The sequence below is a fragment of the Coregonus clupeaformis genome, unplaced genomic scaffold (assembly GCF_020615455.1).
Source record: "Coregonus clupeaformis isolate EN_2021a unplaced genomic scaffold, ASM2061545v1 scaf0923, whole genome shotgun sequence".
Classification (NCBI taxonomy): Eukaryota; Metazoa; Chordata; class Actinopteri; order Salmoniformes; family Salmonidae; genus Coregonus; species Coregonus clupeaformis.
Genome location: NW_025534377.1, coordinates 1 through 15,338, shown reverse-complemented (window position 1 = coordinate 15,338; position 15,338 = coordinate 1). Strand labels below are relative to the sequence as shown.

General features: G+C 43.2%; 1 protein-coding gene across 1 annotated transcript; it reads right to left on the bottom strand.

The window, feature by feature from the left end:
- Window positions 1-2,850: 2,850 nt before the first annotated feature.
- On the bottom strand, window positions 2,851-15,105 carry LOC121563003 (transmembrane protein 41B). The gene is made up of 6 exons (XM_045217122.1): window positions 14,967-15,105; window positions 8,293-8,421; window positions 5,425-5,518; window positions 5,173-5,277; window positions 4,827-4,965; window positions 2,851-3,540 (listed from the first exon to the last, which is right to left on the bottom strand). Exons 1-6 carry the CDS (start codon window positions 15,050-15,052, stop codon window positions 3,371-3,373), a joined length of 723 nt encoding a protein of 240 aa, XP_045073057.1. The 5' UTR covers window positions 15,053-15,105; the 3' UTR covers window positions 2,851-3,370.
- Between the last annotated feature and the right edge of the window lie 233 nt (window positions 15,106-15,338).

Sequence of the window (15,338 nt, the reverse complement as noted above, 5' to 3'; positions counted from 1 at the left end):
CCTCCAATCACATCAAAGCACCCAAACTATAGAAAGAATTAGGCATCACACCAACAGATACATACAGGATGGACTCTAAGAAATCTATACAGTGCCTTAAGAAAGTATTCACACCCCTTGACTTTTTCCACATTTTGTTGTGTTACAGCCTGAATTGAAAATTGATTACATTTAGATTTTGTGTCACTGGCCTTCACACAATACCCCATAATGTCAAAGGGGAATTATGTTTGTAAACATTTTTTTAAAATGAAAAGCTGAAATGTCTTGGATTCAACCCCCCTTTGTTATGGCAAGCCTAAATATGTTCAGGAGTAAAAATGTGCTCAACAAGTAGTAAGTTGCATGGACTCACTATGTGTGCAATAATAATGTTGAACATTATTTTTTAACGACTACCTCATCTCTGTACCCCACACATACAGATAATTGTAAGGTCCCTGAATCGAGCAGTGCATTTCTAACACAGATTCAACCACAAAGACCAGGGAGGTTTTCCAACACCTATTGGTAGGTAGATTGGTATTTATACACCACTTTGGATGGTGTATAAATACACCCAGTCACTACAAAGATACAGGCGTCCTTCCGAACTCAGTTGCTGGAGAGGAAGGAAACCACTTAGGGATTTCAGCATGATGCCAATGATGACTTTAAAAAAAGTTTGACTTTAATGGCTGTGATAAGAGAAAACTGAGGATGGCTCAACAACATTGTAGTTACTCCACAATACTAACCTAAATTCACAGAGGGAAAAGAGGGAAACCTATACAGAATAAAATATTCCAAAACATGTATCCTGTTTGCAATAAGACACTAAAGTAAAATTGCTAAAGATGTGGCAAAGAAATTAACGTTATGTCCTGGATACAAAGCATTATGTTTGGGGCAAATCCAACGTCATCACGGAGTACCACCTCATATTTTCAAGCATGGTGGTGGCTGCATCATGTTACGGGTATGCTTGTCATTAGCAAGGACTAGGGAGTTTATGATCAAAAGAAACGGAATAGAGCTAAGCACAGGTAAAATCCTATAGGAAACCCTGGTTCAGTCTGCTTTCCAACAGAGACTGGGAGACAAATTCACCTTTCAGCAGGACAATAACCTAAAACACAAGGCCAAATATACACTGGAGTTGCTTACCAAGACGACAATAAATGTTCCTGAGTGGCCTAGTTACAGTTCACTGAAAATCGGCTTGAAAATCTATGGCAAGACTTGAAAATGGCTGTCTAACAATGATCAACAACCAACTTGACCCCTCTTGAATAATTTAAAAAAGAGTAATGTGCAACTATTGTACAATCCAGGTGTGCAAAGTTCTTAGACTTTCCCAGAAAGACTCACAGCTGTAATCAGTGCCTAAGGTTTTTTGAACATGTATTGACTCAGGGGTTTGAATACTTATCTAAACAAGATACACTATATATAAAAGTGTCGGCTGGAATGTTGTAAAGCTCGCCGACATTGGACTCTGGAGCAGTGGAAACGCGTTCTCTGGAGTGATCAATCACGCTTCACCATCTGACAGTCCGAAGGACGAATCTGGGTTTGGCGGATGCCAGGAGAACGCTACCTGCCCCAATGCATAGTGCCAACTGTAAAGTTTGGTGGAGGAGGAATAATGGTCTGGGGCTGTTTTCATGGTTCGGGGTAGGCCCCTTAGTCCCAGTGATGGGAAATCTTAACGCTACAGCATACAATGACATTCTAGACGATTCTGTGCTTCTAACTTTATGGCAACAGTGTGGGGAAGGCCTTTCCTGTTTCAGCACGACAATGCCCCTGTGCACAAAGTGAGGTCCATACAGAATTGGTTTGTCGAGATCGGTGTGGAAGAACTTTACTGGCCTGCACAGAGCCCTGACCTCAACCCCATCAAAAACGTTTGGGATGAATTGGAACGTCGACTGCAGCAAAGGGGGGACCAACTCCATTTTAATGCCCATGATTTTGGAATGAGATGTTCAACGAGCAGGTGTCCACATACCTTTGGTCATGTAGCGTATATTAGTGGGGTATTTTTTATTTATTTTTGTACAAATGTTAGAATTTTTCTTCTACTTTGACAGAGTAGTTTGTGTAGATCGTTGACAAAAATATTACAATTAAATCCATTTTAATCCCACTTTGTAACACAAACATTTTAAAAAGTCAAGGGGTGTGACTACTTTCTGAAGACACTGTACATGAAGTAGCAGTGTGAAATCACTAACACCTGGGAAAAGCATGAGCAACCAAAAATCAATTGGTAGCTTTGCAAAGGGCACTGCTGGGTCATTCATTGAATGGAGCGCACTACTGCATTTCTCAACTGGCATAGCATTTGGACTGGTGACACACAAGAGGGAGAGCACACAGGCAGAGGGGCAGTCTCAGCACCATTAGTAGAACAAGTATAGTATACAAAACACTAGTTTTCAATACTTTATATGCCATTTCATACAATTAAAGGGGAAATCCAATTATTAGCGATGTAATAGTGATAGGCCCAGCACAAGCATCAAGGGTTTCATATTTATCTTACTAGGTGTTCATATGCATATTTTTCATGTCAACATTGATGGTACACATATCATTTTAGGGTGGGTGTGTTAACAATATCTTCAAAGGATATAAAATGCTAAATTATTTAATATGTTCACATTCTAACCAGTGTAAAACAGCCATAACAATCATCCTCAAATTGTGAAAATCAAAAACATTGAACTGCGACTCTGATCAGTATTGCTTTATAATAATAATAATAATAATAATAATAATAATAATAATAATAATAAGCCATTTAGCAGACGCTTTTATCCAAAGCGACTTACAGTCGTGCGTGCATACATTTTTGTGTATGGGTGGTCCCGGGGATCGAACCCACTACCTTGGCGTTACAAGCGCCGTGCTCTACCAGCTGAGCTACAGAGGACCGCTTTGATGTCACCCATATCACACAGGTTAAGAGATCAAATAAATTTAAAACATGGTTCAATAAATACAAAGAGGGAAGTGTAGCTTGAACTTGTGAGAACCATTGTGATTAAAAAGAATATTAAAGACAGATGCCTGATGTTTTCTGTATCTTTTCTTGAATCTTCAATTTACAGGCAAGCAACATTGAACAAAAATGGGAAAACAAACCCGAGGGTGAGCAGAGGCCATTTAGTCCTTTGTAGAGCACAAAGTTGAGGTGGCCACCACATGTTTTGGACACAGGAGTCATGGTTGTGCCAACGGGCAATGTTTCCACAGCAACCTCAGCAGGTGTGTGGGACAGCAACAGGCAGGACTATGTGAGTGATAGCGGCGTGTACCATTCCTGAGCCAAGGGACGGGCAGGGGATCAGGCAGGCAGAGGAGTTGCTATTTTGTTTACTGTCTACTCCATCTTCTGCTGCAGTTTCTTCTGGAAGCAGACAGGCAGGATAGAGAGTACGGCCAGGACACCTAGTACAATCAGAGAGTTCCAGGACACTGCCTCCCCAGCTGTCGTCAGTTTGTACAGTGTTGTGCCAGCGTTGATCGCCACAAAGGACGGTGGGGCCACTCCTGACAGTCAGAGATAAGGGAGGAAGTCAGTATTGTTTGGTTGATGAAATAGTGACCATGCCTTTCGTAACACATTTCAGACACATGCATTCAGTAATATATTTTTAAAATATTTAAAAATCAGTGGTCACCAACCGGTCGATCTTCAAAAGCCCTGCGCACCGGGTAAGCAAAGTGTTCCCATTTGTTTTTGTCTGAAAGAAACAAACTCCGCCTACCCGGCAGATCTGTAACTAAATCGAGTGCACCTACTGTGCTGCCCAATCCGATAGCTCAAATCACCGTGGCTACAGAGCTTCCACAACCAAGTTTGACAGGCTACTAGCCTACGTAAGATTTAATAACTTTTAAAAACCATGACCACAGACTGTCAAAGAATACAGCAAAGAGCTGCTGTTTATTATGAGTGAGTATATGGTTAAGTTTATATTCAACACTATTACAAAACGCGCTTCTCCGTCCTTCTGGTCGCGCTGCAGCTGCAATTAATGAGTAGCCAAGTATCGATAGCCCTGCGTTTTATTATTAGCAGCTCGTCGTGTCGATTTTAATATCAAGGAATATTTAACTTTCTCTGGTCATAGGAACAACATGAAATTGTGCATGAGGCAGATGCGGTGCGACTCGAGTTTTGACATCAGGTGGAAGACGGTGTCCCCTCTCTCTGGTCAGTCTCACCGGAGGAAAGGAAGGAGAGAGCAGGGACCGTGAGAGGCGGTTTGGAAAAATCGTTTTGAACGGTAATCCAACTCGGAATTCCATGTCGGAAACTCGGGCATCTTTCTAGAGCTCCGACTTTCCTACCTGAAGATCACTGACGTCATTATTTGACCTCGTTCACCATCAGATGCTGGTTCCATAAATTCAGTAAAATAAAAAAGCAAATTATTTCAGTTCATGCTCCACAGTGCCTCACAAGTGCTAAACCAACTGACCTATTTTGTTATCAAAGCTCGAGTTTTGAAATATAATATGGTCTGAGATTAACAATATTGGCAGGCCAAGCATATAGCCAATATGCTGTGACAATGTATTAGGCCTACTGGCCAAAACTCATTCCTACAAAACTGTTTGTATTAGGTTAATGTAAAAACAAAAATCTGAGCAGTAGATCTCGGCTTCCTTTTTGACTGCGAAAGTCATCTTGACTCAGAAATGGTTGGTGACCACTGTTTTAAATGGTATGAGAAATAAAAAAATAGCTCAGCAATAAAGACAATACAACACTATCAACAGTGTTTTACACTGAGAAGGAAATACTGGAGTTTGATACATCTTAGCCTTACCTAAGAAAGTACCAAGGAAGAAGACCCCCAAAGGTACGTTGATGACGGGTGAGGTGATGTTGATGAACCAGTTGGGGAGAAAGGGAGTGATTCTCAGAAATATTATGTAATTGATGAGATGATCTCTGTGCTTGTCAACCTGCCATTGAAAACAGATAGCAGAACCTGTCATTCACAGTAAGGCTTGGAGGCTACTAGCCCCCTACTAAGACTCCACTGTTCTGTGGGTGCAGATAGATATGTGGATGTTACTAAATTGTTAAAGTTGGCTTGTACTCTGATATCAACAACTTCCTACACTGTTCACGTACCAAATCAACCCGTTTTTCCTTCCAAAAGGTCTTACCTGCTGGGACCATTTCTGGGCTCTCTCTGTCAGGTATCTATAGACCACAGGTCGCCCCACTAGATAAGACAGCATGTAGCAGAAGGAAGCCCCCAGGCCAGAGCACTGGAAAACACATCACACATTCAGAGGTACAAGTGACAGAGGCAGTACATTTTGTAAACAGAGTCTGGTTTACAGAGTCAAAGTACATTTAGTAAATGTCACCACTATTATTAGTCATCGTTCTCCTTGTGGCCATAGTATACTCACCAGGCAGACGAGGAAAAGAGCTAGGGGGAAAGGGTAGAGATAACCAGACAGGATGCTGAGGAAGATGGATCCAGGGATCGCAAATGTCTGGAGGCTGAGTCAACAGCGTCAAGGAATACAGCTCAAGGGTTGAACACACAGCAGTATGTGCACACACACTTGTGGATGCAGTCACAAATATACACTGAACAAAAATATAAAAACACAACATGCAACAATTAAGATTTTACTGAGTTACAGTTCATATAAGGAAATCAGTCAATTTAAATAAATTCATTAGGCCCTAATCTATGGATTTCACGACTGTGACTACAGAGATGCATCTGTTGGTCACAGATACCTTTTTTTTTTAAAGGTAGGGGCGTAGATCAGAATACCCATCAGTATCTGGTGTGACCACTATTTGCCTCATGCAGTGTGACACATCTCCTTCACATAGTTGATCAGGCTGTTGATTGTGGCCTGAGGAATGTTGTCACACTCCTCTTCAATGACTGTGCGAAGTTGCTGGATATTGGCGGGAACTGGAACACACTGTCCTACACTTAAATCCAGAGCATCCCAAATATGCTCAATGGGTGACATATCTGGTGAGTAGGCAGGCCATGGAAGAACTGGGACATTTTCAGCTTCCAGGAATTGTGTACAGATCCTTGCGACACGGGGCCGTGCATTATCATGCTGAAACATGAGGTGCTGGCGGCGGATGAATGGCACGACAATGGGCCTCAGGATCTCGTCACGGTATCTCTGTGCATTCAAATCTCCATAGATAAAATGCAATCGTGTTCATTGTCCGTAGTTTATGACTGCCCATAGCATAACCCCACCACCACCACGGGGCACTCGCTTCATTAGCAAACCGCTCGTCCACACAACGCCACACATGCCATCTGCCCGGTACAGTTGAAACCGGGCTTAATCCGTGAAGAGCACACTCCTCCAGCGTGCCAGTGACCATCGAAGGTCAGCATTTGCCCACTGAAGTCAGTTACAACGCCGCACTGGAGGCAGTTACAACACCAAACTGCAGTCAGGTCAAGACCCTGGTGAGGATGATGAGCATGCAGATGAGCTTCCCTGAGATGGTTTCTGACAGTTAATGCAGAAATTCTTCGGTTGTGCAAACCCACAGTTTCAGCTGTCCGGGTGGCTGGTCTCAGACGATCCCGTAGATGAAGAAGCCGGATGTGGAGGTCCTGGGCTGGCATGGTTACATGCGGTCTGCGGTTGTGAGGCCGGTTGGACGTACTGCCAAATTCTCTAAAACAACATTGGAGGCAGCTTATGGTAGAGAAATGAACATTCATGCAGAGTGCATGCTCCCTCAAAACTTGAGACATCTGTGGCATTGTGTTGTGTGACAAAACTGCACATTTTAGAGTGGCCTTTTATTCTCCCCAAGACAAGGTGCACCTGTGTAATGATCATGCTGTTTAATCAGCTTCGTGATATGCCACACCTGTCCAGTTGATGGATTATCTTGGCAAAGGAGAAATGCTCACTAACAGGGATTTAAACAAATTTGTGCACAGAATTTGAGAGGAATAAGCTTTTTGTGCATATGGAACATTTCAGGGATATTTTATTTCAGCTCATGAAACATTGGACCAACACTTTAAAAATGTTGCGTTTCTATTTTTGTTCAGTGTAGTTCAAGACATACTCCACTGTAGTAGTATACAGTGCCAGTTTATTATAGCTCTGGCTGCAAGTTTCATTTGTGCCAGTCATCTGCCTGCTTTCAGCAACATTACAGGCAGATAGAAGTATCAGCTATAAAAGAGGGGAGGGGGGTAGTGGCACCACCTCATATCTAAACATCATCCATATTCAGAGCACATTTATTTTGATGAATATGAATAAACACTACACAGTATGAGCTATGAATACAAATGCAGTATCATGCCTGATGTCTTCTACAGCTAGTTTGCTCATTCTCTTTCCCCTCCACTGTCTAGGAACATGTTAATGCATCGTGTCTGTGCTCTGGTCAGTATGTGCTGACAGCACAAGGACAGGATCAGCTGACCAGGCCACAGCCACTGTCTGGGATGTGTTGCCTTGTAGTTTTAGGTTAGAGATTAGGCAAACTAGCAGAGGAAGCAGTGTAGAAGACATAAGGCATGATACTGCATTTGTATTCATAGTTCATACTGTGCAGTGTTTATTCATATTCATCATAATAAAATGTGCTCTGAAGATGGATGATGTTTAGATATGATGTGGTACCATAACATGCATCGGACCATGTTTTTCCCCCTCTTTTATTGAGGATACTTCTATCTGCCCGTAATGTCTGTCTGAAGTGCAATTGACAAAGCTGGAACAGAGTTTCTACTGCAAATAGCTGTGGGTGGAAAGGAAGTTCTTAAAACCTACCGCACTGCATGTCTGCATTGATCGGTCTTCTCCTGTCATAAAACGAGGGAAAATGTACTGCACTCTGGATGTTGTGAACACACAAGAATTGCCTGAATTACTACTCAAGGTTCAAAGCCCACTGTAATCCCATCCCCTACTTCTCCATTCATTATCCAGAGGCAAGCCCATGCCTTTTCTATGGCCTTGGAGATTTAATCTGCTTGGCTGGCTGCTTTGTTCACAGGAAATGAAGAATGAGAGAGGGAGACCAAGCGGGCGAAAGCGAGGTAGGGGAGATTAGGGATGATGCAATCAACAGGCCCATCACAGAGTAACAAAAGCATGTGTTGGTCCGCTTCCCCGTCTGTCGCTCTCCTCTGCTGACCGACTTGAATACATAGGGGGCCTCAAAGACATGATGCATGTTGAAACAGCTAATAAGTACGTATCTCACTCCTCCAAAAGTGGACAACTTTGCAATACATTTACTATCCAAAAGGATACAAGATATAGGTGGTAAAGTAGGCTACTAACACTTGGGTGTAGTAGGTGTCCTTATATTTGGAAAGTACAGTGCCCAAGGCTTTGGCATCATCCATATCTTTGGGGATTTTAATAGTAGCCATCTCATCACTGGATTTTTTTTTTTTTAAGGGAAATGAAAAAACGTGGATATCAATTCACCATCATACAATGTTGTGGATAAATACAAATCTGTATGTGAATCTGTGTGCAAGGGCTTTGACACTTACAGAAACAGATAAATTAAAACATGACCATCTATATTGGAGTGTGTCATACTTGGCTGTAGACAATTTAAATCAAATGGTTCTCATCATTAGCTGTGATAATCATTGATAACAGGCTCCTATATAGCTGTAATAAGCAGATTTCCAAACAGCCTTTACATGGTGATACTATCTTCGTTCTCTATTCGGACGTCCCCAGTGTCTTCTAAACTCTGATGGCTAGTTGCAGAGGAATGTTTGAATTTAGAAAGCGCTCCGTTATAAAATTTAATCCATTTTTGCTCCATCAATCATCCAACAATGTATACGCCACCATATTTATATATACAGTACCAGTCAAAAGTTTGGACACACCTACTCATTCCGGGTTTCTTTATTTTTTACTATTTTCTACATTGTAGAATAATAGTGAAGGCATCAAAACTATGAAATAACACATGGAGTCATGTAGTAACCAAAAAGGTGTTAAACAAATCAAAATATATTTTATATTTGAGATTCTTCAAAGTAAGCCACCCTTTGCCTTGATGACAGCTTTGCACACTACTTTGAAGAATCTAAAATATATTTTGATTTGTTTAACACCTTTTTGTTTACTACCGTAATTTTCGGACTATAAGCCGCGCCTTTTTTCCAATTTTTCGACCCTGCGGCTTATATAACGGTGCGGCTAATCTATGGATTTTTACAGCTAACGGCCACTAGAAGACCTCCTAAATCTATGGATTTTACAGGTTACAGTCCACCAACTTTAACTCTATGGGCTCTATGACCGGTCCGCGCCCCCCCACCTTTAAGCGGCGGGCTCCAGCAGGAAAAGCTGGAGGCCGGAAAAGAGTGAGACAGGTAGCGCAAAAGTAAAAGTGGAACCGAGAGTGGTACGAGAGACAGAACGAGAGACGGAACGAGAGCAAGACAGACAGACATTACGAGAGCGAGACAGTTTGTGCAAAGGAAGTTTTCATGCACAAACCCTCATTATGGAAAACAAATGTAGAAATGCATATGATGCAGCTTTTAAGTTAAAGGCAGTCAATCTGGCTGTCAAAACATCCACGATCATTAACGGGTTCCGAAAGGCTGGACTGCTGCGTGATGAAGAGGAGGACGCCGCCACAGCTGAGGCCCTTCAGAGGCTGTTCGATTCCGACAGTGACGAAGAGGAGTTCGTTGGTTTTGAGAGCGACAACGAAGGAGAGAGGAGAGTGGCTGACGAAGCCACCCTGAGCCTGTTCGTTTTCGACACTGAAGATGAGGACTTTGGTGGTTTTAGTACGCAGGAAGAAGACGGAGATGAGGATTAATGACTTGACTTTTCTGGTTACAGCCGTGTACTGCACCTTAGCCTAAAAGATGAAGACGAGGATTAATGACTTTTCTGGTAGGCTGATTACCGTATATTTTAAGCAGCCGTGTTGCTGCAACTTTAGGCTTACGCGCTTACTGTCGTGTTACAGGCACTTTATTTTGCACTTTTAAAAAAACACATTTAATTTAGCCTTTGATATTGCCTCGTCAAGCGCTGTAAGCTTTGTTTTTTGTTATGGTACTACTGTAGGCTATAATGTAGATAAATATTCAAAGATGTGCACACTTTTTCAAGGTTTTTCAAAAATAACCAAAGTTAAGTGGTTAAATGATTGTGACGCTATTAACTAATTTTGCTGGGGAACCCCTAGCATTCCCTCAAGGACCACTGGTTGAAAACCACTGCTGTAGATCACTGCTGGTATAGCGCTAGGAGCGCACCGTTTAAGTTTGAAAGTTGAAAAGTTTGTGTGTCTGAAACGCTATGTGATACAGTACAGTATACACAGCACAGTATATGTTCTGCAGCTACTATTGCACTAAATGGTAACACTTGAATACGTTATGCAAATATGCAACTTGTTTGTTGAAATGTTAATAGCTGCATCAACCCTCCTCTCCTCCCTTTCTGCATCCTTTGACTCTCTGTGTCCCCTATCCTCCCGGCCGGCTCGGTCCTCCCCTCCAGCTCCGTGGCTTGATGACTCATTGCGAGCTCACAGAACAGAGCTCCGGGCAGCGGAGCGGAAATGGAAGAAAACTAAACTCCCTGCCGACCTGGCATCTTTTCACTCCCTCCTCTCTACATTTTCTTCATCTGTTTCTGCTGCTAAGGCCACCTTCTACCACTCTAAATTCCAAGCATCTGCCTCTAACCCTAGGAAGCTCTTTGCCACATTTTCCTCCCTCCTGAATCCTCCCCCCTCCTCTCTCTGTGGATGACTTCGTCAACCACTTTGAAAAGAAGGTTGACGACATCCGATCCTCGTTTGTTAAGTCTAATGACACTGCTGGTCCTGCTCACACTGCCCTACCCTATGCTTTGACTTCTTTCTCCCCTCTCTCTCCAGATAAAATCCTGCGACTTGTGACTGCAGGCCGCCCAACAACCTGCCCGCTTGACCCCATCCCCTCCTCCCTTCTCCAGACCATCTCCGGTGACCTTCTTCCCTACCTCACCTCGCTGATCAACTCATCCTTGACTGCTGGCCATGTCCCTTCCGTCTTCAAGAGAGCGAGAGTTGCTCCCCTTCTCAAAAAACCAACACTCGACCCCACTGATGTCAACAACTACAGACCAGTATCCCTTCTTTCTTTTCTTTCCAAAACTATTGAGCGTGCCGTCTTTAGCCAACTCTCTTGCTATCTCTCTCAGAATGACCTTCTTGATCCAAACCAATCAGGTTTCAGGACTGGTCATTCAACTGAGACTGCTCTTCTCTGTGTCACGGAGACTCTCCGCACTGCTAAAGCTAACTCTCTCTCCTCTGCTCTTGTCCTTCTAGACCTGTCTGCTGCCTTTGATACTGTGAACCATCAGATCCTCCTCTCCACCCTCTCCGAGCTGGGCATCTCCGGCGCGGCTCACTCCTGGATTGCGTCCTACCTGACCGGTCGCTCCTACCAAGTGGCGTGGCGAGAAGCTGTCTCCGCACCACGTGCTCTCACCACTGGTGTCCCCCAGGGCTCAGTTCTAGGCCCTCTCCTTTTCTCCCTATACACCAAGTCACTTGGCTCTGTCTTATCCTCACATGGCCTTTCCTATCATTGCTACGCTGACGATACACAACTAATCTTCTCCTTTCCCCCTTCTGATAACCAGGTGGCGAATCGCATCTCTGCATGTCTGGCAGACATATCAGTATGGATGACGGATCACCACCTCAAGCTGAACCCTGGCAAGACGGGAGCTGCTCTTCCTCCCGGGAAGGGACTGCCCGTTCCGTGATCTCGCCATCACGGTTGACAACTCGCTGTGTCCTCCTCCCAGAGTGCGAAGAGCCTAGGCGTGACCCTGGACAACACCCTGTCGTTCTCCGCCAACATCAAGGCGGTGACCCGCTCCTGCAGGTTCATGCTCTACAACATTCCGGAGAGTACGACCCTGCCTTACAGAGGAAGCGGCACAGGTCCTAATCCAGGCACTTGTCATCTCCCCGTCTGGACTACTGCAACTCGCTGTTGGCTGGCCTCCCTGCCTGTGCCATTAAACCCCTACAACTCATCCAGAATGCCGCAGCCCGTCTGGTGTTCAACCTTCCCAAGTTCTCTCACGTCACCCTCCTCCGCACACTCCACTGGCTTCCAGTTGAAGCTCGCATCCGCTACAAGACCATGGTGCTTGCCCATGGAGCAGTGAGGGAACGGCACCTCTGTACCTTCAGGCTCTGATCAGTCCTACACCCAAACGAGGGCATTGCGTTCATCCACCTCTGGCCTGCTGGCTCCCTTCCTCTGCGGAAGCATAGCTCCCCGCTCAGCCCAGTCAAAACTGTTCGCTGCTCTGGCACCCCAATGGTGGAACAAGCTCCCTCACGACGCCAGGACAGCGGAGTCACTCACCACCTTCCGGAGACATTTGAAACCCCACCTCTTTAAGGAATACCTGGGATAGGATAAGTAATCCTTCTAACCCCCCCAAATTGTAAAGTGGTTATCCCACTGGCTATAGGGTGAACGCACCAATTTGTGAGTCGCTCTGGCTAAGAGCGTCTGCTAAATGACGCTAATGTGCCCTTGAGCAAGGCACTTAACCCTAATTGCTCCTGTAAGTCGCTCTGGATAAGAGCGTCTGCTAAATGACTAAAATGTAAATGTAAATGTTAATAAATGGGAGCTTCCTCAAGCAGCCATCTCTTTCCCGACAATCCCCTGTGTGCACGAACCCTTACATACGGTAATTAAACATTAAAACACCTGCGGCTTATAGTCCAGTGCGGCTTATATATGTACACATCATTCAATATCATTCAATTTTGCTGCTGCGGCTTATACTCCGGTGCGCCTTATAGTGCGGAAAATACCGTACATGACTCCATGTGTTATTTCATAGTTTTGATGCCTTCACTATTATTCTACAATGTAGAAAATAATAAAAAGAAAAGAAAAACACTTGAATGAGTAGGTGTGTCCAAACTTTTGACTGGTAATGTATGTATGTATGCATGTATATATATATATATATATATATATATATATATATATATATATATATATATACATACACAGTTGAAGTCGGAAGTTTACATACACACCTTAGCCAAATACATTTAAACTCAGTTTTTCACAATTCTGACATTTAATCCTAGTAAAAATTCCCTGTCTTAGGTCAGTTAGGATCACCACTTTATTTTAAGAATGTGAAATGTCAGAATAATAGTAGAGATAATTATTTATTTCAGCTTTTATTTATTTAATCACATTCCCAAGTGGGTCAGAAGTTTACATACATTCAATTAGTATTTGGTAGCATTGCCTTTAAATTGTTTAACTTGGGTCAACGTTTCAGGGTAGCCTTCCCACAAGCTTCCCCACAATAAGTTGGGTGAATTTTGGCCCATTCCTCCTGACAGAGCTGGTGTAATCTGAGTCAGGTTTGTAGGCCTCCTTGCTCGCACACGCTTTTTCAGTTCTGCCCACACACTTTCTATAGGATTGAGGTCAGGGCTTTGTGATGGCCACTCCAATACCTTGACTTTGTTGTCCTTAAGCCATTTTGCCACAACTTTGGAAGTATGCTTGGGGTCATTGTCCATTTGGAAGACCCATTTGCAACCAAGCTTTAACTTCCTGACTGATGTCTTGAGATGTTGCTTCAATATATCCACATAATTTTCCTTCCGCATGATGCCATCTATTTTGTGAAGTGCACCAGTCCCTCATGCAGCAAATCACCCCCACAGCATGATGCTGCCACTCCCGTGCTTCACGGTTGGGATGGTGTTCTTCGGCTTGCAAGCAACCCCCTTTTCCCTCCAAACATAACGATGGTCATTATGGCCAAACAGTTCTATTTTTGTTTCATCAGACCAGAGGATATTTCTCCAAAAAGTATGATCTTTGTCCCCATGTGCAGTTGCAAAACTGGCTTTTTTATGGCGGTTTTGGAGCAGTGGCTTCTTCCTTGCTGAGCGGCCTTTCAGGTTATGTCAATATAGGACTCGTTTTACTGTGGATATAGATACCTTTGTACCGGTTTCCTCCAGCATCTTCACAAGGTCCTTTGCTGTTGTTCTAGGATTGATTTGCACTTTTTGCACCAAAGTACATTCATCTCTAGGAGACAGAACGCGTCTCCTTCCTGAGCGGTATGACGGCTGCGTGGTCCCATGGTGTTTATACTTGCGTACTATTGTTTGTACAAATGAACGTGGTACCTTCAGGCGTTTGGAAATTGCTCCCAATGATGAACCAGACTTGTGGAGGCCTACAATTTTTTTTCTGAGGTCTTGGCTGATTTCTTTTGATTTTCCCATGATGTCAAGCAAAGAGGCACTGAGTTTGAAGGTAGGCCTTGAAATACATCCAAAGGTACACCTCCAATTGACTCAAATGATGTCAATTAGCCTATCATAAGCTTCTAAAGCCATGACAACATTTTCTGGAATTTCCCAAGCTGTTTAAAGGCACAGTCAACTTAGTGTATGTAAACTTCTGACCCACTGGAATTGTGATACAGTGAATTATAAGTGAAATAATCTGTCTAAACAATTGTTGGAAAAATTTGTGTCATGCACAAAGTAGATGTCCTAACCGACTTGCCAAAACTATAGTTTGTTAACAAGAAATTTGTGGAGTGGTTGAAAAACGAGTTTTAATGACTCCAACCTAAGTGTATGTAAACTTCCGTCTTCAACTGTGTGTGTGTATATATATATATATATATATAAACATTAAAATATATATATTATCAATCATGTAAATGTTGGTCGAAAATATGCCTTTTACAGCTATACAGGAGCCTGTTATCACAGCTAATGATGAGAACCGTTTGAATTAAATCAGCTACTTGGCTGGTGAATGCCATTTGGTAGGCTGTTTCACAAAAGTTACAAATGTTGTACAAAAGTAACACTCTACATGGGTTGGGTTACTGGAAAGATAAATGCGAAGAACAATTACTTGTTGAGCTCTGGGAAATTCCTGTACACTATGTACATGACAGAAGCCGCGCAGGTGAAGATAGACAGCAGGATGAGGAGAGACATGCGAGCTGAGCCCCCTCCAGTGTATTGTGTCTCTGTGGAGAGGAGAGTAGCTAAGTTATATAGCACACACAGTCACCAAATTAAAAACACCTTGATAAGCCTCTATTCTTCCGTTTCAACAGCAGTAAGCCTCATGTAATGTCTTGCTTCACTTTGCATCACTTGTTGTTCTAGTTCCTGGTTGATTTCCCCAGAGTACATGAAGCATGCTATGTAGTCAAACCATTCAAGATATATAATCCTTGTAACTGACTACATGTATTCTAACTTTGATGAGGAACATATC